Source organism: Bison bison, unplaced genomic scaffold (assembly GCF_000754665.1).
Source record: "Bison bison bison isolate TAMUID 2011002044 unplaced genomic scaffold, Bison_UMD1.0 scf7180017864489, whole genome shotgun sequence".
In the NCBI taxonomy this organism is placed as follows: domain Eukaryota; kingdom Metazoa; phylum Chordata; class Mammalia; order Artiodactyla; family Bovidae; genus Bison; species Bison bison.
In genome coordinates this window covers 3003824-3031455 of record NW_011495048.1, presented here as the reverse complement: position 1 = coordinate 3031455, position 27632 = coordinate 3003824, and the positions used below count along the sequence as shown (strand labels likewise).

The window sequence follows — 27632 nt, the reverse complement described above, 5'->3', positions numbered from 1 at the left end:
GGGAAAGACAGGACTTAGGAATGGGTCGCAGTGAACAGAATGAGACTTGTGTTTTCCTGAATCAGTTGCCTGAACCAGATTGAACAGGCTGGGGTCACAAGCCCAAGCTTGAAGCTGAGAGCTAGGAGTTGAGGGTATGGAAAGAGGCTGTGAAGAGTGAAAATGAAAGTGTTAGTCGCTCAGACATGTCTGACTGTTTGTGAACCCATGGACTGTCGCCCATCAGGCTCTTCTGTCCATGAAATTCTCCAGGCAAGAATACCGGAGTGCGTTGCCATTTCCTTCTCCAGGGGATCTTCCTAACCCAGGCATCAAACCTGGGTCTCCTTCATTGCAGGCAGATTCTTTACCACCTGGGCCACCAGGGAACCCCCTGGAAAGAGGTTGGCCCACATCAAAGAGTAGAGGAGGCATCATTCTGTCCAGTAGTGAGAGTGAAGCATCACAGTAATTTGAGCACGGAAAGTTTAATGTGAATAGTTATTAGCTCTGATAGAGTAACAAGGGATTGACTAGGAAGAATGCTTAGGAGTATAGGAATGGCAGATGGAAGGAGCCCTTGAGAGAGAGCCCACCCACATCAGGACCAGGATCCAGATGTTCCTGGATCACTGGATTATAGAGGTGCCACTGAGGTGCCACACAAGCCAATGAAACTTGCTAGAAATCTGCCCGTAAGGGAGTCAAGAAAAAAACTGCTCATGAAGAGATGTCTTTCTGGAGACACTGTACTACAGAATCAACCCTGGGGGCACCTGGTGTTGGAGATGCTGCCCCTGCTGCTGCCTCTGTCCAGGGAGCCCTCCAGGACCAGCAAACAAAACCCCTTCCTCCTCTGTCGCCTATCTGGCACATTCTCCCTACAAAACTTAACAAAGGAACAATTATTAAAGGGCTCAGCCATGTGTTCACAGAGCAGGCAGAAAGCATGAATTGGGATTTGATAACCAGCCCAAGAAGAGAGTGGTTTACTGCTCACAGCTGGGGTGTTCTTACATAAGAGGGGAGATGGATTCAGGTGGGGCAAAAAGTTTTACCTACACAGAGCTTCACAAACCGAGGGCAGAACAAAGGCATGAGAGTGAGGCAAAAATTTGGAGTATTCACAAGAATAGGGTTGATTCGTAGTTGGAGCAGAGAGGGTTAGGTGGGAGGGGCAGTCAGAGAGAGATGTAGGGTGGGGAGCCTCTTGATTATCGTAATTAGTTTGGAATCTGCCAAAATTGAGGGCAAGAGGAGAAGGGAGTGGCAGAAGATGAGATGGTTGGATGGCATCACTGACTCAATGGACATGAGTTTGAGCAAGCTCTGGGAGATGGTGATGGACAGGGAAGCCTGGCATGCTACAGTTCATGGGGTCACAAGAAGTCAGACATGGCTTAGTGACTGAACAACAAATTTGTTTAGATTCTGTTTATAGATTATGGGGAGCAATTGAGTAGTCCTATACAATAAAATCAAATTCCTGATTTAGACAAATACTTTTGGTAGCAGTATGGAGAAGGAATTAGAAGGGTGAGCCCAATCAAGGAGACAGATTGAGAGATGTTTTACCTGACCCAGGCCAGTGAATGCAAGGAAAGCTGAGTGCAGACAGTGGCTGTGTGAATAGTAAGGGGATAGATTTTATAGAAATTAAAGAGATAGAAGCATTAGAACCTGGAGACTGATCAGATGGGGCAGGACTCTTAAAGAATCTTCATTATCAGTATGATCCAGACCCAGACTCCAGCAGCTTTATGCACCCATCCTTTCTGGGAAATTGAGGTGGCCCAACTCAGGAGTTCAAAGAATGTGTTCTGGAGCAAAGTACCTGGGTTCAAACCCAGATTACCTGAGATTTGCTATGAGACGGATCAGGCTGGCTATGTCACCCCTCTGGCCTCAGTTCTCCTTTGTAAAGCAGAAACAAGAGAAGTATTAACTTCAAAGACCTATTTTGGGGGACTAAATTAGGTACATGTAAACCATTTGGAACATTGTCTGGTGCATTAATGGAAAAAGCAAGAGCGTTCCAGAAAAACATCTATTTCTGCTTTATTGACTATGCCAGAGCCTTTGACTGTGTGGATCACAAGAAACTGTGGAAAATTCGGAAAAAGATGGGAATAGCAGACCACCTGACCTATCTCTTGAGAAACCTATATGCAGGTCAGGAAGCAACAGTTAGAATTGGACATAGAACAACGGACTGGTTCCAAATAGGAAAAGGAGTACATCAAGGCTGTATATTGTCACCCTGCTTATTTAAATTATTTGCAGAGTACATCATGAAAAACGCTGGGCTGGAAGAGGCACAAGCTGGAATCAAGATTGCCGGGAGAAATATCAATAACCTCAGATATGCAGATGACACCACCCTTATGGCAGAAAGTGAAGAGGAATTAAAAAGCCTCTTGATGAAAGTGGAAGAGGAGAGTGAAAAAGTTGGCTTAAAGCTCAACATTCAGAAAACTAAGATCATGGCATCTGGTCCCATCACTTCATGGGAAATAGATGGGGAAACAGTGGAAACAATGTCAGACTTTATTTTTTTGGGCTCCAAAATCACTGCAGATGGTGACTGCAGCTATGAAATTAAAAGACACTCCTTGGAAGGAAAGATATGACCAATGTAGATAGCATTTTGAAAAGCAGAGAGACTAACTTTGCCAACAAAGGTCCATCTAGTCAAGGCTATGGTTTTTCCAGTCATCATGTATGGATGTGAGAGTTGGACTGTGAAGAAAGCTGAGTGCCAAATAATTGATGCTTTTGAACTGTGGTGCTGGAGAAGACTCTTGAGAGTCCCTTGGACTGCAAGGAGACCCAACCAGTCCATCCTAAGGGAGATCAGTCCTGGGTATTCATTGGCAGGACTGATGCTGAAGCTGAAACTCCAATACTTTGGCCACCTTATGCAAAGAGTTGACTCATTGGAAAAGACCCTGATGCTGGGAGGGATTTGGGGCATGAGGAGAAGGGGACGACAGAGGATGAGATGGCTGGATGGCATCACTGACTCAATGGACATGAGTCTCAGTGAACTCTGGGAGTTGGTGATGGACAGGGAGACCTGGCGTGCTGTGATTCACGGGGTTGCAAGGAGTAAAACACGACTGAGTGACTGAACCGAACTGAACTGATGCATCAATAAGTAATCAGTGAAACTGACTATTGTCGTTTTTCTTACACAAGCTGAAAATAACTTGGGAAATGTATCAAGCTGTATAGCATTTAATCATTCTTGCTTTCTGATCAAATCATTTTCTTCACTTGCTCACAGGGAAACAGAAAATTTAATCAAGAAGGCAGCTTATCTTTAGGAGGCAGAGAGATAAAGTATGATGATGCTGAGATATCAATGTCAAACCAGATTATATGATTCAACAAGTAGTTAAATATAGAATTCTATATTTGTTCAATCATTGACTTGGCCAACTCCCAATTCCAAGCTATTTAGGTTGGTGCAAAAGTAATTGCGGTTTTGCATTGTTGAACTTTGCCATTTGATATTGAAATATATTCTTACATAAATATGGTTATGTTGAAATGGAGCAGAAGGCTGTGGTCCTTACCACCACACCATGTTGTCTGCATGCCTTCTGCCTGTGGAAACTTAGTCAAAGAATAAGTTTAATCAGAGAAATGAGAAATGTTGAAAGAAAGGATAACAGTCAAAGGAGACTAAATAATAATAATTTAGTCATTAAGCATTGTCAAGGACCTTCTCAAGGTTCTTTCTCAAGGGCTATGGATAATATTCTGAGCCATATCCTGTGAGCTGTCTTATAGATACCAAACGCCAGGTGGAGAAGTTAACTACAGACAGACTCTACCCAGGACTTCAGTTCAGTTCAGTTAAGTTGCTTAGTTGTGTCTGACTCTTTTCAACCCCACGGACTGCAGCACACCAGGCCTCCCTGTCCATCACCAGCTCCCGGAGTTTATCCAAACTCATGTCCATTGAGTCGGTGATGCCATCCAACCATCTCATCCTCTGTCATCCTTCTCCTCCTGCCCTCAATCTTTCCCAGCATCAGGGTCTTTTCAGATGATCAGCTCTTCTTATATCAGATGGCCAAAGTATTGGAGTTTCAGCTTCAACATCAGTCCTTCCAATGATCACTCCGGACTAATCTCCTTTAGGATGGGCTGGTTGGATCTCCTTGCAGTCCAGTGGACTCTCAAGAGTCTTCTCCAACACCACAGTTCGAAAGCATCAGTTCTTTGGCACTCAGCTTTCTTTACAGTCCAACTCTCACATCCATACATGACTACTGGAAAAACCATAGCCTTGACTAGTCAGAACTTTGTTGACAAAGTAATGTCTCTGCTTTTTAATATGCTGTCTAGGTTGCTCATAACTTTCCTTCCAAGGAGTAAGTGTCTTTTAATTTCATGGCTGCAGTCACCATCTGCAGTGATTTTGGAGCCCCCAAAAATAAAGTCAGCCATGGTTTCCCCATCTATTTGCCGTAAGTGATGGGACTGGATGCCATGATCTTAGTTTTCTGAATGTTGAGCTTTAAGCCAACTTTTTCACTCTCTTGTTTCACTTTCATCAAGAGGCTTTTTAGTTCTTCCTCACTTTCTCCCATAAGGGTGGTGTCATCTGCATATCTGAGGTTATTGATATTTCTCCCGGCAGTCTTGATTCCAGCTTGTGCTTCATCCAGCCCGGTGTTTCTCGTGATGCACTCTGCATATAAGTTGGCTTGGGCTGCCACAGTTCTGAGAATGACTGTAAAGAAATGGGAACAACTGCCCCCTGGAACTGAAGATAAGCTGTAGCTAAAACAACCAAAATGATGCTAGTCAGACCACTGATGACCAAATTGAATATGAGTGTTAGAGATGAATGTGCTGTTTCTGCATGTAACCCCTCCCTTGTCTCTGTCTATAAAAAGCTCTCACCCCCTGCTTTGGACAGATGTCAGCCTTTGGACTGATGTCTGCCACCCTCCCCCTACCCTGCAGTTGCTGGCATTTGAAATAAAGCAAAGTTTCCTTTCTACTTACCTGGCCTGCTTATTGGCTTTTGAGCAGCAAGCAGCCAGACTCCACGCACATATTCTTTTGGTAACAGTGTTACACATCGTTTTAATACATATTTCTTGCTTTACATTTTTTGTTAATGAATTGTTGCTTGCTGCTTATTTTATGTGTATTTTAGACTGTGGAAATTATGTTAGAAAGCAAATTCTAGTAATTTTCTTGTTCAAGTTTAAAATGGATCATAAAGCAGTGGAAACAGCTTGCAACATCAACTACACTTCGGCTCAGAAACTGCTAATGAACATACAGGGCACTGGTGCTTCACGAAATTTTACGAAGGAGATGGGAGCCTTGAAGATGAGGAGGAGGATGGCCAGCCGTCGAAAGCGGACAGCAACCAATTAAGGGCCATCACTGGAGCTCTTACAGCTACACTAGGAGTTGCCCAAGAACTGGGTCAACCATTCTGTGATCATGTGGCATTTGAAGCCAATTGGAAAGGTGAAAAAGCTTGATAAGTGGGTGCCTCATGATCTGACTAAAAATTAAAAAAAAAATGTCATTTTGAAGTACCATCTTCTCGTTCTGGGAGATAACAATGAACCATTTCCTTATTGGATTGTGATACATGACAAAAAATGGGTTTTCTACAACCAGTGACAACCAGCTCAGTGGTTGGATGAAGAAGAAGCTTGAAAGCACTTCCCAAAGCCAAACTTGCACCAAAAAAAGGGTCATGGTCAATGTTTGGTGGTCTGCTGCCCCTCTGATCCAGTACAGATTTCTGAATCCCAGAGAAACCGTTACATCTAAGAAGTATGCTCAGCAAATCGATGAGATACACTGAAAACTGCAGTGCCTACAGCCAGCATTGGTCAACAGGAAGGGCCCAGTTCTCGAAGACAACTCCAGACTGCATGTCACACAACTGATGCTTCAAAAGTTGAAGGAATTGGGCTACAAAGTTTTGCCTCATCTGCTATATTCACCTGACGTCTTGCCAGCCAACTACCACTTTTTCAAGAATCTTGACAACTTTTGCAGCGAAAATGCTTCCACAACTAGCAGGACTCAGACAATGCTTTCCAAGAGTTTGTCAAATCATGAAGCATGGATTTTTATGCTACAGGAATAAACAAGCTTTTTTTTTCATTGACAAAAAAGTGTTGATTGTAATGGTTCCTATTTTGATTAATAAATATGTACTTGAGCATAGTTATAATGATTTAAAATTCAGAGTCCAAAACTGCAGTTGTTTTTCCTCCAACCTAAGAGTTTAAAATATTGCTATAAATCCAGATCCTAACAAGAGAACTTCGTATGACATACCATGAGTCCACTACGTACACACAAGTTCAGTTCTAAGAGTGTGTTTGTAAGTCCAATTTGTTTATGAGTCCAACAAAATTAGCATAGGTACTCAACGAACATGGTCAGCTCTATAGTACTGTACTGTAATAGGTTTATGATACTTTTCACACAAATAATACATATAAAACAATTAAACAAAAAAATAAAACATTTTCATCTTATGATACAATGCCTTGAAAACTACAGTAGTCCAGTACAACAGCTGGTGTACAGGGGCTAGCATTGAGTGAACAGACAAGAAGAGCTACTGACTGGGGGAGGAAGGGGAGGTGGGAGATGGTAGAGCTGAAGGATCATTAGCAACAGGAGATGGAGGGCAAGCTGCAATTTCACTCAATTTAGGGAATGCATGTTGGCATCTTTGAAAGTTCACAACTTGAAAGTTTGTACATACGGGCCTTATTGTTTTAAATTGTTTTATTGGGTGTCACTTAAAATCCAATCAACAGAATCAAGATTAGGACCCTGGAATGAAGTCAGTCTGTCCAAACAGAGATGTTGATTGTAACAACATGGACAGTGAGTGTGCACAGAAGAAACATATCACACAGTCCAGGAGGAGGGTCAGACTCCTGTGTCCAATGCTGTGCCCATCCCTGTATGTCGGCCTAGCCCCAGATGGTGCTTAAAAAATATTGAGTTAGCTTATGAATTCTCAGTCTACTTTTATGATGTCAAAGTAAATGAGTGAAATTTCAATCAGGAAAGTTGGAGACTAGATTTAAAGAGTCTGTCTCAAACAAATTGCCACAATTGTGGAGTCAATAATAGTGGCAAGTAGGTTTGCTCTGGAAATGGGGGTAAGGGCTATATTGAGCAGACTCTGTGAGAAGATCAAAGATTTCAAGAGTTGTGAAAAACAGGCTTGAAAATAATATCTAAATCCAGTAAAGATAGAGGACACTGTGATATCCTGTCTAGAATTTTCACTTTTCTCGGCTGTTCCCATGCACTGGCTCCCAGTATTAAGGACAGACAGAGCTGCCAGAGCTGAGAGTTCTTGCACTGGTGTTCTTCAGCCCAGATTGGCTTTTGTGAGAACAGCTGTCACTAGTGCCCAAGGTCAGGAGGGTATTCATTACAAGGAAGGATGTGGCAGCTGCTCTGAGGGCCCTCTTTATCAGCTTGTTGGAAGTGATTTCCCACTTCAGCTTGGCACACAGAGCCACAGCAAACTCCCCTTGTAACACCTCCCCCATGAGACCACCATGTCCTTCTACTCTTCCTAGATTTCATGTCACCTGCAGATAGTCCAAAAGCAAGATGGAGTCTTTCCTTTTTACAGTCGTTCAGAAACAGTGTTTACCCTTAGGCAGATTATACAGCAAGTCAGTATGTGTGTGTGTGTGTGTGCGTGTGTGCATGCGGACTCAGTCGCTTCAGTCCTGTCTGGCTCTTTGTGACCCCATGAACTATATAGCCTGTCAGGCTTCACTGTCCATGGGGTTATCCAGGTAAGAATACTGGAGTGGGTTGCATGCCCTCCTCCAGGGGATCTTCCCTACCCAGGGATCGAACCTGCATCTCTTGCACTGCAAGCGATTCTTACCCACTGCGCTACCTGGGAAGCCCATGTCTGTGAAAGGAGCTCCTAATTCTTGACAGGCATTCCGCTATGTATTTGCTGTTTTACATTTCATTTTTCACCCACCTACTGTGCCTGGTTTGTTTGGGAAGAGAGCAGAAAAGTCATCTTTGGCTGCCATGTCCATTTCTATAACATTTTTTAGTCTATTCGAGTTCTGTTACTTCTTTCTAAAATCTATATTAGCATTTTTCCTATTTATCAATTTCAAGTAGGTTTTTAAATTCATTAGTGTAGAAGGTTTCATTTTTTTAATTTTCAATATTTTATATCTTTTTATTCAAATTGTCTCTTATAGGTGACGTTGCAGGATCTTTTTAAAGGCCCCATCTGATAATTTCTGTTTTCTAATTAAAGCATTTAGCCCATTTATATTTATTTTATATTAGAACTTAGTTGGCCACCTTATTTTATATTTTCCATTTTTATTTCTTCTTTTCTTCATTTTGTATCTAATATTATTAGAACAACCTTTTGTAGTATCTGGACTCTATTGCCTTTTATTATTAATGAAGACATTGCAGTTGGAATTTAGAAAGGTTAAGTGACATGCCCTGGATCACAGAGCTAACAAATAACAGAGCTGGGGCTCAAACACAGGCCAGTCTGAGTCCATAGCCCTCCCTACACTTGCTGACCTATAGGTGTCCCTGTGGGGCAGGTAGGTGGACAAAGTGTCCTGGGTTCCTTTTCTCCATAAGGATTACCTTTTAAGATGTTAGCTTCACTTTTGTGTGTGTATGCTCAGTTTCTCAGTTGTGACCAACTCTTTGCAACCCCATGGACTATAGCCCACCAGGCTCCACTGTCCATGGAATTTTCCAGGCAAGAATACTGGAGTAGATTGCCATTCCCCACTCCAGGGTATCCTCCCAATCCAGGGATTGAACCCGAGTTTCTGGTGTCTCCTGCATTGGCAGGAGGATTTGTTGCTTGGCATGTAGGAGTTAATTTGCTTTCTCCAGACACCTGAAAATAACAAAAGAACATTGGCTCTATTCAAAAGCAAAAACTTGATCTTCATATTGACTTTGACTTTTCAGAAGTGCCTGGACACTGCCCGTCTCTCCCCCTGCCCTGTTTTTTGTTTTTTTTCTTCTTCTTCCTCATCTGTGTCCCTTCCACTTTGTATTTATTCTCTCTTTCTCTCTCTCCTGCTCTCTCTGTGTATCATTTATCTCTTTAATAGCAGTGTACTGGGCCGGTGATAGTATCCTAAATCCTAGATGTTAATTCCATTCTCTCCATTTCTGTGGGGTAGTGGATAGGTTCGGAAGTGTGTTTCGATATGAGAGCTTCTCAGTAGATACCTGTCACTCTGGAACTCTGAGTATGACGAAGTCTACCTTTACGCAGACAGACACTCTCACTGGTGTTGCTCTTCCAAGGAACTTCACTGAATTAGAAACAGAAATTCAGACGAGCATCTGGATTCTTCAGAGAAAAACAATAAGAAAATAAGTGATGTGTAACAAAGCAAAATAAATACTCCAAATTGGCCTGATTAAAAACCAACAAGAAGCCTGTTTTATATAAATATATATATAAAATAAGACAAATCCAAGATTTAGTTCCTTCTGAGATAATTATTTTGGTCTTCCCTGGGGCCAGGTTTTATGTCCTAAGAAAAGATTTACAACTCAAATAAGCAGTAGGAACAAATTAACTGCCAAGAGCTTCCTCTCAGTGATGCTGTTGATAGCCACGGTAAAATGATTATAAATCTATTAGTAAGGGAGACATCACTGATGTGTTGTTTTAAAAGTTTGAGATATGAGGTTCTCATTAATCCATGAAAATGTTTAAATGAGCCATTTCATACTATAAAATGCCCTTTGACTCGAGTGCCTAAAAGACATCCTAACACACAACAGTTCTGTTTTCAATTATACTTCTCTTTTCCTTGAGTATAATTAAAGCCTGCATAGGAATTGGAAAAGACTAAAATTGGTGAATGAAATAATTTTGTGTTTTTACAAATAGAAAGGAAAAAAAAAAGATGAAGAATCTCCATAGCTGATGAGAATGGAAACAATTTTATCTGGAGTCTAGATTGAGCTCCTTTCACCATTTTTAAAAATAACCTCCATTCTGGCTGCGACTCTTTCCTTAATGGAATGTTAGTCTGTTGGGTAAACTGAATGGTATTATAATATCTATGGAGGAAAGGATGTGACGATATCCATTATCACTTCTTTATATACACCGTTTTCTTCCTCCACCCAGTGAAACTTGGTGAGGAAGTTGGATTAGCAACCTTTGTGATTGTGTCCAATTTAAACAAATTGTGTATCTCTATCACTTGGTACTGTGTTAATCTATGACTTTTTCTAGCCACTTTAGTGGTCATTTGGATCCCCACATTCTCAACTATGAACTGTCTGTAGGTTGTCTTTTGATTCGGTCTAAACTACAAGAGGCAATTGGAATTCTGCAAGTAGGCCATACATTCTCTGTATTTTTATTACTCTTTCAGAGCTTTGTTGTTGTTCAGTCACTAAGTTGCGTCCGACTCTTTGTAACTTCATGGACTGCAGCATGCCAGGCTGCTCTGTCCTCCACTATCTCTCAGAGTTTGCTGAAATTCATGTCCATTGTGTCAGTGATGCTATGGAATCATTTTGTCCTCTGCCATCTCCTTCTCCTTTTGCCTTCAATGTTTCCCTGCATCAGGGTCTTTCCCAATGAGTTAGGCTGTTAGTATCAGGTGGCCAAAATATTAGATCTTTAGCGTCAGTCATGAATATTCAGGGTTGATTTCCTTTAGGATTGATCAGTGTGATCTCCTTGCTGTCCAAGGAACTCTAAAGAGTCTTCTCCAAACCACAATTTGAAAGCATCAATTCTTTGGCGCTCAGCCTTCTTTATGGTCCAACTCTCAGAGCTACCATCTCTCTCTCTCTCTCTTTTCCTGCTGCCTTTCTCAAAAGCCTGTACTAGTTGAGACCTCCCCACCAAACTCCCTTCAAAACTAAGAACTTGTGATTTTGCAAATATGGTTTCCATCTTGTGCCTTGTTCATTCAAGATTATGTTCTTGGTTATTTCCAGTGGCTGTTACTCTGTTCACCCTAGTTGATGCCTCCTAAAATGGCAACAAAACTTCAAATTCACTTACTTCTTGAGGCTAAGTGTTTTCTCCTTCATGGAATGGCAACACATAATCACAGCTTAAAATTACAATCCCTAGGACTTCCTTAGTGATCCAATGCTTAAGAATCTTCCAGCCAATATAGGGAACATGGGTTCAATCCCTGGTCTGAGAACTAAGATTCCACATTCCTTGAAGCAGCTAAGCCCATCTGCCACAAGTACTGAGCCCACATTTTAGAGCCCAAGAGCTGCAACTAAAGAGTAGACCCTGCTCAGCATAACAAGAGAAATCTTGCCAGCAGCGTTGAGGAGCCTGTGTGCCACAACCAAGACTCAGCATGCTGCTGCTGCTAAGTCGCTGCAGTCGTGTCTGACTCTGTGTGACCCCATAAATGGCAGCCCACCAGGCTCCCCCGTCCCTGGGATTCTCCAGGCAAGAATACTGGAGTGGGTTGCCATTTCCTGCTCCAATGCATGAAAGTGAAAAGTGAAAGTGAAAAATGAAAGTGAAGTCGCTTAGTCGTGTCCGACTCTTTTCGACCCCATGGACTGTAGCCTACCAGGCCCCTCCGTCCATGGGATTTTTCAGGCAAGAGTACTGGAGTGGGTTGCCATTTCCTTCTCCCAGCATAGCTATAAGTAAATAAATAAATGAAATAAAAATAAAATTACAATCCCTTTGCTGCAGATTTGGAGGTGATGCCAAGATGCAGATTTAAGCCATCTAAAGCTTTTTTGCAGCCCAGGAGTTCCTCCAGTTTTTGTTTACAAAACATTTCCTCCTGTGACGATTTCTGGTGTTTGTTTTTAAATCCATATGTCTTCTTAAGTTTATTTTTCTTTATCTTTCTACTTGAAAGTAAAAGTCTGTATTTCTTATGGAAATCACAGCTCAAAATACAAACAATGTAGTGTTTTATATGATTTAGAAATTTAGCAATTATTATCTTTTATATAACAATTTCCAGGTGGTGTTAGTGGTAAAGAACCCTTCTGTCAATGCAGGAGACAGAAGACACAGGTTCCATTCCAGGGTCAGAAGATCCCCTGGAGAAGGACACGGTGACCCACTCCAATATTGTTGCCTAGAGATTCCCATGGACAGAGGAGCCTGCCTCTCTACAGTCCATAGGGTCGCAAAGAGTAGGACATGACTGAAGTGACAGCATGCATGCATCTTTTGTATAAAAAATAGTATGTAATTTTCTGATTATAAATGCTTGTTGGGGTACTTTTTTCCTATTATTTTATTTAAATATTAATGCATATTTTTTCTAACAAATAGTGTTTCTAACATGTTTAGCAATGTTGAAATTTGTTGTTGTTTATTTACTAAGTCATGTCCGAATCTTTTGCAACCCTTGGACTGTAGCCCACCAGGCTCCTCTCTCCATGGGATTTCCCAGGCAAGAATACTGGAGTGGGTGGCTACTTCCTTCTCTAGGGGGATCTTCCCCACCCAGGAATCAAACCAGCATCTTCTGTGTTGCAGGCAGATTCTGTATCACTAAGCCACCAGTGAAGTCCAGTATTGAAATACTATCCAGTTATAAATATATTGGATTTTTTTGTTTGTCTGTTTCAGGTGGAGGAGGCCTTAGAAGCTGTCAAAAATGCTACAAATGAGCAAGACCTTGCAAATCGCTTTAAAGAATTTGGAAAAGAGATGGTGAAACTTAACTACGTAGCTGCGAGAAGACAACAGGTAGGAAAAATTTTGGAAACCTAGGGGAGAAGACCTTGATGCTGAGAAAGACTGAGGGCAGGAGAAGAAGGGGGAGACAGAGGATGAGATGGTTGGATGGCATCACTGACTCGGTGGACATGAGTTTGTGCAAACTCCCAGAGATAGTGAAGGATGGGGATGCCTGGCGTGCTGCAGTTCATGGGGCTGCAAAAAGTCGGACACAACTGAGCGACTGAACAACAACAACAAGGGGAGAAAGCGAGTGAGTTTGCATAATCTTGCAGTTTTGTAGACCTGGACAATTCATCATCGACTGCATCAACCACTTGTCAGATCATCAAATACCCTAGGACCTATGATCACAAAGGCAGTTTCCTACTTGGGTCACATCTGGTCCCACTGTACACTGCTGGTGCTCCCAGTCCCCCTGAGGACTTACAGTTGATCACAGGCCACCTGCCTTACTGGTGGGGACCACCCTGCCAACCCCACCAGACTCTAACCTTTCTCTCTTTTTTTTAACCTTTATTTATTTTTTAATGTAAGAAATTGCATTAAAAATTGTAATTTGACACTCCCCCATTTTGCAAGATATCTAGAATAATATGTTGTGTGAATTTTTGCTGTACAGCAAAGTTATTGAGTTATACATATAGATACAGTTTTCAAAAATATTCTTTTCCATTATGCTTTAACTCTGGATATTGAACATAATTCCTAGTGCTAAACAGCAGGACCCTATTGTTTATCCATTCTGTATGTAAGGGTTGCATCTACTGACCCCAGACTCCTAATCCATCCCTCCCTATACCTCTCCCCCTTCACACCACGGGTCTGTTCTTGATGTCTGACCTGATTAAAATAAAAAATGTCAGACTGGTATGGCACTGTGGCCACTCCCTGGGCTCTTGGGCTTCAGTTTTTACCTCCCCACCCTGTGGACAGCACCATATATATACAACACCTCTCTCCCAAGTGTGCAGCATGCAGAGTAAAATTTTATGAAAGAGATTAAGAAAACATGAGGAAAAATAGAGGAAAGGCAGAGAGAGAGAGAGAGTGAAGGAAGAGAAAGGAAGAGAGAAGGAGAGCACAGGTATTGAGTCATGCCGAGGAAGGTGGGTGGCCTGGGTTTTCTCTGCCTCCCATTGTCCCAAGATCGCACCTCCATTTGGCCAGCTCTGTTTGTTCTATAGGTACCATTAGAATTGTGTGTTCCAAAGAGTGTATCTTTTTCTTTCTTCTTAGCAAATAGCATATTTAAATATGGGGAGATTTGTTAAAATCCTCTTCACCTGCCCTCTTGACTGCTCCCAGGATTTCTGGCAACTTCCAGTGATTTTTTCTAATGTTCCCTATGACCAGCAGGAAAGTTCTAGCCAACATTTTGAGTGTTCATCTGTACCAAACAGAAGTAATACCTGGGTTACAAATCTGACCAAGATCTAGTCCCTTTCCCCAAAGAGCTTCTACTGCTTTGTGATGGGCACACAGGCATGATTTTGTTGTTGTTCGGTTGCTCAGTTGTGTCTGACTCTTTGCAACCCCATGGACTACAGCACGCCAGGCTTCCCTGTCTTCCACTATTTCCCTGAGTTTGTATTATTTTAGTTCATGCGATTACTTTCAGGTATTTTGTTATCAACAGAATCCTTTGTTCAGGTGGAGTCTTGCTTGGTAGCCCACGATGTGTAGTGTGGTTAGGAGTGAAGTCACTCTGAAGCAAAGCTTTAAGGCCCAGAAGCTATTTATTTAGCTTGTTTCAATACCTGACCAAACAAAAAATTACATTGACTTTTAATTTCAGTGAACCTAGCAGGAGGCTGTGGAGAAAGGTGGGTGCCAGAACACTCAGAGTCTTGAAAGTGTTCTGATTTTATTGTAAGTAAGTAGCAAGTGGTTGAATAGTTCAGAGTTTGGTATCAAAGTCTCAGATGTACATTTTCATACTTTTCTAGATATGTTGCAAAGAAGGGGTAGTGTCAAAGAGGAGGGACTAGTTGGGGATGGGTGGGACTGAAGTCCACTAGATGAGTGACAGTTTTTGAAAAAACTTTGTCAAAAGTCCAGGCTCTTGTTCAACTCATCCGAAAGTTAGCTGGGTTAGGAACACAAAAGTGCAAAGGAAAAATAAACACACATTCTGAGGCTGAGAAGTAAAGAGAACAAAGTAGCAGTTTATTCAGGGCAGAAGCAAAAGTTAAGGAGAGGAGTGTGGGAGTCCTTTGGACCCAGTGATGCCCCACAGGGTGGTTGATTTGCCATTTATCTTGTAGCCCTTTGAATGGGTAGGGGTCTTTTTGATTAGGGATTGAACATTCACTGAGGGAAGAGCTGATGTATGTCCTAGATTGCACCAGCATGTATCAGCTCCTGGTCCTGGCATTTTTCTCCTGAAGCCACGCTACAGGTATTCTAAGAGCTGTTTTTCCCTTTAAATTCTCCCGCGTCAGGCACCACACGTGGAAGGTCCTGCATTTATATTGTACCTGCTCCATGGTTTTCATGCTCAGAGTTTCTTGCTCAGATGCTGCAGAGTTTCTGTTTTAGTTGCCATTCCTTCATGCGTTGTGGTCTCATTAAGAGAAAAAAAAAAGTGTATTACTCAGCCATCAAAAAGAATACTTTGGAATCAGTTCTAATGAGGTGGATGAAACTGGAGCCGGTTATACAGAATGAAGTAAGCCAGAAAGAAAAACACCAATACAGTATACTAACGCATATATATGGAATCTAGAAAGATGGTAATGATAACTCTGTATGCGAGACAGCAAAAGAAACACAGATGTATAGAACAGTCTTTTGGACTCTGTGGGAGAGGGAAGGGGGGATGATTTGGGAGAATGGCATTGAAACATGTATAATATCATATATGAAACGAATCGCCAGTCCAGGTTTTTGATGCAGGATACAGGATGCTTGGGGCTGGTGCACTGGGATGACCCAGAGGGATGGTATGGGGAGGGAGGTGGGAGAGGGGTTCAGGACTGGGAACATGTGTACACCCGTGGCGGATTCATGTTGATATATGCCAAAACCAATGTAATATTGTAAATTAATTAGCCTCCAATTAAAATAAATAAATTTAAATTAAAAAAAAGGAGGTGACTTTGTCTTCTGCCTAATGCCTACACTTGATGAGGCCGTCCCGGGGCCCCGCCCTGTCCTTCCTGCCACAGAGATGGTCTCCTTTAGCGTGGCAGCAGTAAAGATGGAGAAAAGCCTAGGGAGTCCAAATTTACATTGAAAATAGAACACTCAGGACCTGCTGTGGAATTGGCTATGGGAGCTTAGGGAGTGATGTGACCGGTTCACATCTGAGGTCCTGTCTCAGCAAATATGTACATGGTGGTGAATTTACTGAGATGGATGAAGACTGGAAAGCGGCCAGTCTTCTAGCAGTATCAAGTGGTATCAAGATATCATAGTTAAATACATTGATTTTGAGATTCTTATAAGATATCCGTGTAGAACTGTCAAATAGCAGAGAGATGAGGGGAGATCAAACCTCATCAAATCATCAGCATGTAACTGATATTAAAATCCATGGGAATACTATGAGATATTCATCTCAGAAGGCCCATACATATGATTTATTTTTATCTCATTAACATCATTTTAACTAGTTGCTGTTTCAAACTCTTTCAAGAAAATTTAGAAAAGAAGGGAAAAAAAGGCACATGGCCATCTATCAGCCACAAAAACGTGGTACTAATATTTTGGTAGATTGCCTTTCAGTTGCTTATCTTCATATTTTGACATTTATATTCATGCTATACATATAAGTATGCATGTTGTATTCTTCTTTTTATTTATATTACCCATTTTATTACTTTATGGAAACTTCTTTTAATATCTACATAAAGAGTCCGGGGACTTCCTTGGTGGCTAGGTGGTAAACAATCTGCCTGCAATACAGGAGATATGGGTTCAATCCCTGGGTCGGGATGATCCTATGGAGAAGGGAATGTCTACCAACTCCAGTATCCTTGCTTAGAGAAATCCCTAGACAGAGGAGCCTGGGGGGCTGCAGTCCATGGGGTCGCAAAGAATCAGACATGAATGAACAACTAATACTTTCACTTCATAAAGAGTCCATCACATGAGACCTTCAGTAGTTTACTTAACCAGTTCTTCATAACTCAGCATTTACATTGTTTACAGTTTTCTTCCATGTGATTAAAAATGTTTCTAAAAATATCTTTATGGAAAGAATTTCCTAACTTCTATTTCTCACTTTCATATTTAGATTTTCTTATTAGTGTAGATATCCCAGAATGGACTATAAAATTTCTGGCCAGGCATTCTGGAAGTTAATTAAGACCCTTTATAACTTCCAATGGCACTGCCTAGATTGTACAGTGTAAAGGATTCCCTCACATGTTGGTTCCCTATTTATCTGTGTTGAACTTTAGGGCTAAAAATAAGTTGTCTTGGTTTAGAAATGTTGTTTCCTGGCATTGATCCATTAGTCCCTAAGCAGAAGGGGATAGATGGCTCAATTGTTTACTGCTTTTTTAAAATAGATTTATATATTTCTTTATTTTTAATTATTTGAGTGTTTGTTGCTGCTTGGGGACTTTCTCTAGTTGTTGTGAGCAGGGGCTACTCTTTGTTGCAGTTCACAGGCTTCTCATTCCGGTGACTTCTCTTGTTGCAGAGCACAGGCTTTAGGCACATGGGCTTTGGTAGTTGCAGCCCTGGGGCTCTAGGATACGTGGGCTTCAGTAGTTGTGGCACACAAGCTCAGAAGTTGTCACACATGGGCTCAGTTGCCCCACATCATGTGGAATCTTCCTGGATGGGGGATCGCACTCATGGCCCCTGCATTGGCAGCCAGATTCCTTTCCACGGGGCCACCAGGGAAGTCTGATTGTTTACTTCTTATTGTCAGTTTGTCTTACCAATCCTAGATATCAAATATAATGTGCTTGTCTCGGAATTATTTTGATGGAAAAAAAGAGAGGATGAGATTTACTGTTTCCAGGTCATCCATCTATTATGCACCAACTGAGCAAATAGGAATAGAATCCCAGTGGTTCAAATACCCTCTAATGATACATTTTGAAACTAGAGAAATTTTCTCCCAGAGATGCTCAGCTGGCAGTCCTGCATGGCTCTGAGAGAACAGTATTGCCTTTAATATTTCTAAAAATACTGTGAACATTTTCTTAACAATACTCTTTAAAGCTGAAAATAAAGAGATTCCCCAGTGGTACTATTTTGACATCCAAAACTTAGAAAGCAAATCATCTGTGATCTATTTTCTTTATTATTCCCTAAACTAAAATGATAGATCTGCCATCAAAAGCGGTTTTTTTTTTTTTAAACTGAACCCCATTCTGAAAATGATAATGAAGTGCCAGTGATGCAGTAAGCAAAATCAGACGAGTTTGATTTCCCATGTTTGTAATTGTAATTGATTATGGAGGCAGGCGCAGTGTCATAAGATTGAAGATTGGGTTTTCCATCTGCTGATAACTAACTGATCCACGCAAGCCACTTATTTTGTTGGTGGCTCAGGTTTTACAGTCTTGCAGCATTATTTATTGGATGCATTTTTATGAGCCAGACATTGTGCTATTGACTGAAGAAGCACTGAACAAGATAGCTAGGGCTCTTTGCTCTCATTAGACTTACAGTTTAGGAGAAAGACATATACTTATATAAATGCAGTAAAGCATGATGCATTTTAATGATTGGAGGGAAGAGGGCCTTGTGGGAGCAGCTAGAAGGAGAGGTAGCTTAGAGAGTTGGATGGAGAGTGGGTTTTCAGGAGATGGACCCCATCAAGGGAAAGGATAGGCTGGAATAGGGAAGCTCAGATATTTCACATGGGAAGAGCAGTATGTACAGATTCTTGGCAGCTAGAGAGAGGAGACAGTTTCTAAAATATATGTAGAAAAAACATTTCTTCACTTGTTTTCCTACACTGACATGTAATTCTTAAATTCATATTGCATTTTTAAAAAGCTTTATTTACTTTTAATTGGTGGATTAAATTACAATTTTGTGTTGGTTTGTGCTGTTCAACAATGTGAATCGTTCATAATCATAATATAATCGTTCATAATTATAATACTCTTTAAAGTTGAAAATAAAGAAACTCCCCAGTGGGTACTATTTTGACATCATATCCTCTTCCTATTAAGCCTCTCTCCCCTTCCCCCCATTCCACCCCTCTAGGTCATCACAGAGCACCAGGCTTGGCTCCCTTTGTTATTTAGCAACTTCCCACTATCTGCTTTACACATGATAGTATATATATGTCAAGTCATCATATATATATACTACTTTCTCAAGTTGTCCCACCCTCACCTTCCCCCACTGTGTCCACAACACAACTCCCAACTAAGTTCATCAGTAGCGTTTTTCTAAATTCCATATATATGCATTAATATAGAATACTTGTTTTTCTCTTCCTGACTTCTTTCAGCCTGTATAAGAGACTCTAGTTTCATCCACCTCATTACAACTGACTCAAATTTGTGCCTTTTAATGGCTGAGTAATGCTCCATTGACTAAATCTACCACAGTTTCTTTATCCATTCATCTGTCGATGGACATCTAGGCTGCATTCACGCCCTTGCTATTGTAAATAGTGCTGCAGTGAACATTGGGGTATACATGTCTTTTAGAATTGCAGTTTTCTCGGGGTATATATGCCCAGTAGTGGGATTGTTGGGTCATATGGAATTTCCCAGGCACAAAATTATTTTACATTATGATTTTAGGTTGGTAACTTAAATAATGTATGTCATGAAATGAGCATCTCGACTTGGAATTCGGAGAGTATAAATATTTTATATTGTTGTTCAGTTGCTAAGTTGTGTCCAACTCTGTGACCCCATGGACTGCAGTACGCTATGCTTCCCTGTCCTTCACCATCTCCTGGAGTTTGCTCAAACTCATGTCTTATAGTTCTACTTTTTTACCTTTGTATTGATCAATACAAATTAGATTTAATGACATACCAATACCACATGTAGTCATTACACAGCATCTTATAAACAAAGTAAAATATTAACTGAATACAAATAAAATTGATGTGGTCCTAGAAGTCTGTGGCTCTAAGCTCTGTTACAGATACTTTCATGGCAAGCTTCACATTTGTGTTTTGCACACACAGGAGCTGAAGGACCCTCACTGTCGAGATGAGATGGCAGCCGCTCGAGGAGCTCTGAAGAAGAATGCCACAATGCTATACACAGCCTCCCAAGCTTTTCTCCGCCACCCAGACGTTGCTGCCACCAGAGCCAACCGAGATTACGTGTTCAAACAAGTCCAGGAGGCCATTGCCGGCATCTCCAATGCTGCTCAAGCTACCTCTCCCACCGATGAAGCCAAAGGCCACACGGGCATTGGGGAGCTGGCTGCGGCTCTGAACGAGTTTGATGTAAGCATCTGGGTGATGTATCCAGAAGGGAGTATGTTTTCACTGAGAAAACGTATTAGGGATGGAGGGATACCAAGATAGTATTGATTTACCTCTTTTGGAGGCTTATAATAGTAAGATATGTCACTCTTACTAGGAATCTGACATCTTGGTAGAAACCTAGTACTGGTCTTTGAAGGGACTGACAATTATATTTAAGAATCTGATTGTATTCAAGCAGAAACCCTGAATACTGTAACTTTCCTTACTGTTACAGTAAGGACAGTTTTTAATTTGCAAGTTTATCTTCATTATTAAGGGTTTCTGCTATGGCTCAGTGAGTAAAGAATCCACCTACAGTGCAGGAGACATGCAGCTTTGATCCCTGGATCAGGTCAGGAAGATCCCCTGGGGGAGCAACCCAGCGGGCTGCAGTCCAAAGGGTCCCAAAGAACCAGACACGACTGAGCGACTAAGCACACAGCACCTCATTATTGAAGAGGCAAATGTCCTAGGCAGTGTAGCTGTACAGTACCCGTATGTTGTGTCTGAGTAAAGGATTGCTCTCAGTTTCTTGATTTTTCAGTCCCTGGCGATCAAACTCCATTGTTCTCTCATCCTATCCAGGATCCCGTTCTCCTTGCATCAGGACTGCCTCACCGCGCCCCAGGTGGCACCTCTGCTAGTCCCCTGAATGACTCACATTCTGAACCTGCTGTTTCTAGGGGTGTGTCCCAGTGAGGGAAGCAGTGGAAGGAGGGCTCAGTGAGCCTGGGTATATTCGAGGCAACAAAATGAGCTGGAAGGATGTCTGTCATCAATGGTCCAGGCTAACAGCTCTCACCACTCTCTGGGTCAGGATATGGCCCATCTGTGAAAAGTTGGAATTCAGTTGAGTTTATCCCGTTTTCAGTGAGAGCCTATATGTGTTGTGAGCTACAGACATTTGTAAATAAGTAGCATCTGCTTTTAAGAGTTATGCTTTCCTATAGAGGAGAAAAAGGACAAAGAATGAACCAAGACTCTAAATGATAAAATACAATGTAACAGAAATTCACAGGAGAAAAATCAGTTATTTAACAGCTGTGTAAAAAAATTCTCCTGCGATGTAGGAGACCCAGGTTTGATCCCTGGGTGTGGAAGATCCCCTGGAGAAGGGAAATGCTACCCATTCTAGTGTTCTTGCCTGGAGAATCTCATGGATAGAGGAGCCTGAAGTCCATGGGATGGCAAAGAGTCGGACATGACTGAGTGACTAAGCATGCACACATACCCAGATAATAGGCATACACAGATAATTCTTCCCTGTTTTCACGGACGGCTCTCCTCTTTCCCTTATTTTTTTAAGTTAGTCAAAGAAATATATATATACATATTGAACTCAGACTATGTATTATTTCCAAAGTATTTTATAAGGATTAATTGTAATAAATTTCAAGTATTTACCAGAAATTGGGCCTTAATATGTAGTGTATTCACAAAGGTTTAGGAGACAACATAAAATTCATTAGAACTAATAAGACACTTCAATAAGTTTATCAGTTTTAAAATAAACATATAAAAGTCACTAGATTTCCATACTGTAAAAAAAAATGAAATAATGGAAAAGAGATCCTGTTTACAAAGTGAACAGTAAAAACAATACTTTTATTTTACTAAATTTACAAAATTATTATTTTAATACTTAATTTTATTTATTTATAGATGCTAGAAATAATCCTGATACAGATATAGAGGACATAAGAGAGGAAATTGAATTACTCTACTAAGGGGTGAATGAGTGAGTGAAAGTCGCTTACTTGTGTCCGACTCTGTGACCCCATGGATGGTAGCCTGCCAGGCTCCTCTGGCCGTAAAATTCTCCAGGTGGGAATACTGTAGTGGGTTGCCATTCCCTTCTCTGGGGGATCTTCCTGATCCAGGGGTAGAACCTAGGTATCCCACATTGCAGGCAGATTCTTTACCATCAGAGCCACTAGGGAAACCTTTACCAGGGGGAAGTTTTCCTTTTTGGTAAAAGATGTCAGGATCAGAGGTAGGAAAAACTGTTGACCATATCAATTTTTGTAAGATTCATACAGTCCTTATAAGAATTCTAGGAGGGTGTTTTTTTGGAACTTGATAGAGTGATGATAAGGGTTTTTTGTTGGTTTGTTTTTCTGGAATATGAATGGATGAACCCACAATTTAAGGAAACAAAAGTGAGTAGGTCATGCACTTAGATATTAACACATTGTAATGCCATATTTTTAGTGAGTACATTAGACAAAAAATGTCTCATCAGTTAAACAGAATAGAAAATTACAGTGTCAAATACAAAATTATTTCATGAAATGATGCTTTTTTTTTTTGGAAATGGTGCTTTTTAAAATTAAGAATAGGTAGATTATTTAGATTTTGATAAATTGCAGTATAATCATAGTTTATTTTATAATAAAAAAGTAAACAGTAAAACCTAAGTGAGGACCTGGTAATAATGTAGAGGTGCACATACAGAGGACTCTCTTGAAGGACAGTCCAGACACTTCAGTAGCTGCCACCTTCTTCCCAAGAACATGATGCCTGCAGCTTCCCGTTCTCATTCTATCTCGATGATTTTCATTAAAAGGAGCCTTTGCTGCTGCTGCTGCTAAGTCGCTTCAGTCGTGTCCGACTCCAGATTGCCTGGGATTCTCCAGGCAAGAATACTGGAGTGGGTTGCCATTTCCTTCTCCAATGCATGAAAGTGAAAAGTGAAAGTGAAGTTGCTCAGTCATGTCTGACTCTTAGCGACCCTATGGACTGCAGCCCACCAGGCTCCTCCGTCCATGGGATCCTCCAGGCAAGAGTACTGGAGTGGGGTGCCATTGCCTTCTCCGAAAAGGAGTCTTTAGCCACAGTGAATTTAACAATCGAGGCATCACTGGGTATTATACCTTTAGACTCAGAAGATAAAAACTTAAGGCCATATGGGGAAAATCTATTAGTAAAATATGTTGATATACTTTCCACCTGTTCTAATAGAGTGGCATCTTCTCATGCTGGACAAGTAAGGCTTTGGGAAATTAACACATGAATATAATAATTGAAGTTATTTTTAAAAATAAAAACTGTCTAAAAAATTAACTAATTCACTAATTATATTTTGTTAACTTTATATATCATTATACATATTAACTAGGTGGTTTATTCTTACATTAAGTATATGTAAACTAAGTCATTGTATATTCTATTAGCTACGTGTATTAACCAAATAATATTCTATTATTAAATGACTATTAGTTCTCAAGCTATGTAAATTGCATAAAGCATTATTTAATGTCTAAAATTTTGTTTCTCAGATGTTGACAAAAATCAACATGTGGAACTGTCTCAATTAGCGGTAGAATTAGATACTAACTCCATTTGGTGTGGATCCCTAAAAACAGTTATTTAATAAATGCAATTAATTTCAGTACCTTCTCAAAAGTAATAATGCTACCACTGGTGTAATGCTACACCAAAAAATCTGGATAGCACTTAACGATATTTGAAATTTTCTCACTAAAAATAATGTTCTATTGCTCTTTACTTTGTAACAAAATTACACATTTCTCTTCCATATTTACATAATGAATATTTTAGCATTTTTTATTTCCCAGGCATATTGGCTTGAAATTGATTTAGAATTCACAGGCATCTGTCTTGAATTCTAAATGCTATTCTCAGATATTAAACAAATTGATATTACATTGGATGAGAAACTCACTCAGACTTCCTGTGATTTACTTTTCTGGTAACATTCCTTCCTGATGCTTGGTTTAATGCTTGCCAAGGTAATAGGAATTTGAAAAAGTCAAACAACTTTGAGATTCTGAAGTAAAAGGAACCATATAAATAGAAAATACATTTTCAGTCGTCTCCTGATGTTGAAGTCCATTTCATAATAATAGTCATCATTGTGTCAAACAGTTTTTCAAGAGGTAGGATGCAGAAGTGGCTTTGAGTTTCTTAGTAAATTAAGTACAAGGGAAAAATTAGTATTTTTGCCTTCATCTAAAATTATAGGATTGATTTTTACCTGGGTAGTTATAATTAGATCTCAATGATTGGTGATTGATTTTCTGGTGCTGTTATCCTGTCTACATGAATAGTTGCTGTAGTGATTTATCCAATAAAAGACTGAAGTAAGAAACCTGGTATTTTAACAACTTGAAACTGTTAAGACAGTCTCTAATGATACAACAGCAAAAAGTAAAATGACTGCTAATCAGTGGCACTATCAGCCTCTATTTAAAACGTGGCAGTTTGAGGTAGTTAATTTTATCTAGTGAAACTATCTACTGGGGGATACTGGAAAGAGCTTAGAAAAATGTAATGACTGCTCAGAAGTAAATCATGTTATAATGTCAATGCTGACTACTGGAAAACTTTCAAGAATGGGAGAGAGGAGAATGAAAATTTATTCCTACAGAATTTCCTTAAAAGAGAAGGTACCATATCTTATTTTCTGAAACTTTCTTTTATAGATAAAGATGCTTTCCAAATATGGAAATTCACACCATTCATGACCTAGTCTTTAAAATCAATAGCTATTTCTCTTTTATTTTCTTTTAAATCAGACAATTCCTCTAATATTAATTTCAGATTCCTCTCATCTTAAATGTTCTGGTTGTGTTTTTGCTTCTTTCTTCTCCCATTTCACTTGAGAATTTGCTTGATTAGTAATTCTATTTTTCTTTCATGTTCAGTTTCTTCTTCTGCACTTGTTCAGTCCCCTCAGCCTGTAGGAAAATGTATTCTATAACCAAAAAAGAAAATGAAATAAAATTGACTACCATAATTAACCATATTCTCATATTTCCCCCTTTTTTTTTTTTTTTTTTTTTTTTGCTTAGTGTTAAGGAGTGATTCCAATCTACTTGCTGCTTACTGGCTATTACCTTTTTCAGCTTGTCATCTGCTCCTGTCTCTCCTCTATGTCCTCATATGTCCACTATGTCTGAGGATCTCGGGGGACCCTGCATTCATGGAACCTTTGCACTCTTATTCTCTAGTTCTTGACTGCTTCAACTTTGGAGGGAGGAAGGTGTTGAATAGTATTAACTATACTTTCCCTTTCATTGTATTACTTCTCATTTGCAAGATTTAAATCTGTGCCTGAGAAGTAGGACAGTCTGGTCACAACCACATTGAGCTGAAATGTCATCATGACATACATACTCTATGTGAGCTGTCACTTGTATTTCTGCCTAGTTTTTCATACCTCCCATCTACTTTCTCATGTTTTCTTCTTTTTTTCCTCCTTCTATTTAAATGTATTTTCTTTTCTTGATCTAGTTGCGGTTTTCTCACTGATCTGGTGTTCAGTGGATGGAAATGTTGGAATGTGAAAGTGAGAAATGATGTTACGCCTATATTACAGGTGGATGAGGGTGGCAAGGGAATGTAATCCGACATGGTGAAGGGACTGAGTGGGAGAGAATTGTCACTCCCCAGGGAGCCAGTGCTCCAGTGTTCACTCCCTAGAGTGACTTCAACTGTGTGCTGGTCTCAGTGGGTGCACTCATATTCCAGAATATCTAGTCCAAAGAAGGAGGTGAAGCAGAAGGATTCCAGGTGGCAGCAGTCATTTCAGGACACCAGCTCCTGAAATGGGGTCATGGAGAAAAAGTTTCTGGGTATCTGATAGTAATAGCAACCCTGGATTTGGGTTTGGGATCCAGTTGGAATATAGCTCCAGTGGAGAGCTGGAGGGTTATTAGACCACTTAAGTCAGAGGCCCACATACCTGACCTCAGAGATCTGTGTTGAATGAATCTGAATAAGTAGAGTTTCTCTTTTGACCCCCTTCTCCAAATATCATTCTTTGTCTTTTAGAATAGGAAATTATTTGTTATTATTATTACTAGGCCCAGATAGATGCTCCTGGGCAAGTATGGGTCCCTTAAGGACTCATGAACCAAAATTATGACTGGCTCATGGATTCTCAAAGGGTTTTATTGCTTCATGATTTCTACAACATCAGGTAAGCAGGGAGGCCACCATGAAAAAGACATTTTACTGAGCGTCTTTTTCAGTCCCTTCCCAGTTCTAACCCTCCCTTTTGCTGTGGAAATCAACATAGTTATTTATCAGAAAGGCTTACCCCAGGCCTCCTCTCCTTCTCTGATGTTGTGTACAGTCATTCCTACTGAAATCTGGGAACCTTCATGTTTGGCTAAGAAGATAAAAAGTTTTCTGTGTATTTCTTTACATGAGAGTGAGGGTGGAGAGAGAAGAGGAACAGACCCCATCAGAATACTATAAACACACTGGCAGGAAAGGATTAGCAAGGTGGAGGCCAAATGCGTAAAAATGAAAGCCAGTAAGCATGACTGCTTAGCTTTTGGAAAGCAATTTCAGATTTCTAATTCAGGTACTAATAAGATAGGGCAGACAAGCTCGGCAATTTTCTGCTTCTCTGAGTTCATGCCAATATTTTTGAAGGCTTAATGTCTGTACAGTTATATGTGTTAATTTTTAATGCTTTTATTAAGTATTAAGGGCATTAATACTTAAAAATGCCCTCTACTGTATTCCTATGAGGTGATTCCCACTTAATGGCTATTGGAAGTAGCCTAGGATTTTGGTAAGAGCTCAGAACTTGGATTCAGGTATCTGGCTACTACTTCAAACCCTGTAAGTAACTAAGAATATGTGAACTTAAGTTACTGAGATAGCAACTCTAGGCCTTGGAATAAGGTTTCAGTATAGGAGAGCTAAGAGAGGTCATGAAGGTGTAAAGGAGAAATGCTTACTGAACAGCTATAGTTACTGCAGTGTTAAATGCTGCCATATCATATACACCTACATGCATAGTAGGCACCTAACCTGTGTGTGTGACAGAGATAAGATTAGGAAGAGTGAAATCCAAGAATTCCTGGAAGAGGTGGTGCATGAGCAGGAATTAACATGATGAATGTGAATGAGAAAGTTTCTCAGACAGAAAGAACATCCTTGCATGCAGAGGCATGGTGGGTAAAGTATGTGTAAGCTATTTGCTTCTGGAGCCCAGGGAGAAATCTGGGAGGGAGCTGGAGGAAGCTCCCTACAGGGCTCCAGAAGCTGGAGGAAGCTTCTGGGGCCCTGTAGACCATGCAGGGGGCTGGGCTTCAAACTGGAGGCATTAGGGAGTGGCTGGTGATCTAAGCAGAGGGACGCCTGGTCAGATTTGTGTTTTCACATATCCCTCAGGACTTCCTCAGAGAAGGCAATGGCACCCCACTCCAGTACTCTTGCCTGGAAAATCCCATGGATGGAGGAGCCTGGTAGGCTGCAGTCCATTGGGCTGCTAAGAGTCAGACATGATTGAGCGACTTGACTTTCACTTTTCACTTTCATGCATTGGAGAAGGAAATGGCAACCCACTCCAGTGTTCTTGCCTGGAGAATCCCAGGGACAGGGAAGCTTGGTGGGCTGCCATCTATGGGGTCGCACAGAGTCAGACATGACTGAAGTGACTTAGCAGCAGCAGCAGCAGCAGCAGCAGCAGGACTTCCTTGGTGGCTAAGACAGTAAAGCGTCTGCCTGCAATGCGGGAGACGT

General features: G+C 40.7%; 1 protein-coding gene across 3 annotated transcripts in view; it reads left to right on the top strand.

Annotated features, from left to right (window-relative positions):
* Positions 1 to 27632, top strand: part of CTNNA2 (catenin (cadherin-associated protein), alpha 2) — a 1195405-nt gene that overhangs the window by 282366 nt on the left and 885407 nt on the right. For all 3 annotated transcript variants that reach the window (XM_010863262.1, XM_010863261.1, XM_010863260.1), the window contains exons 4-5: positions 12611 to 12730; positions 19842 to 20108. In XM_010863262.1, the coding sequence (XP_010861564.1) occupies positions 12611 to 12730; positions 19842 to 20108 (387 nt within the window). The remainder of the gene's footprint in view (positions 1 to 12610; positions 12731 to 19841; positions 20109 to 27632) is intronic.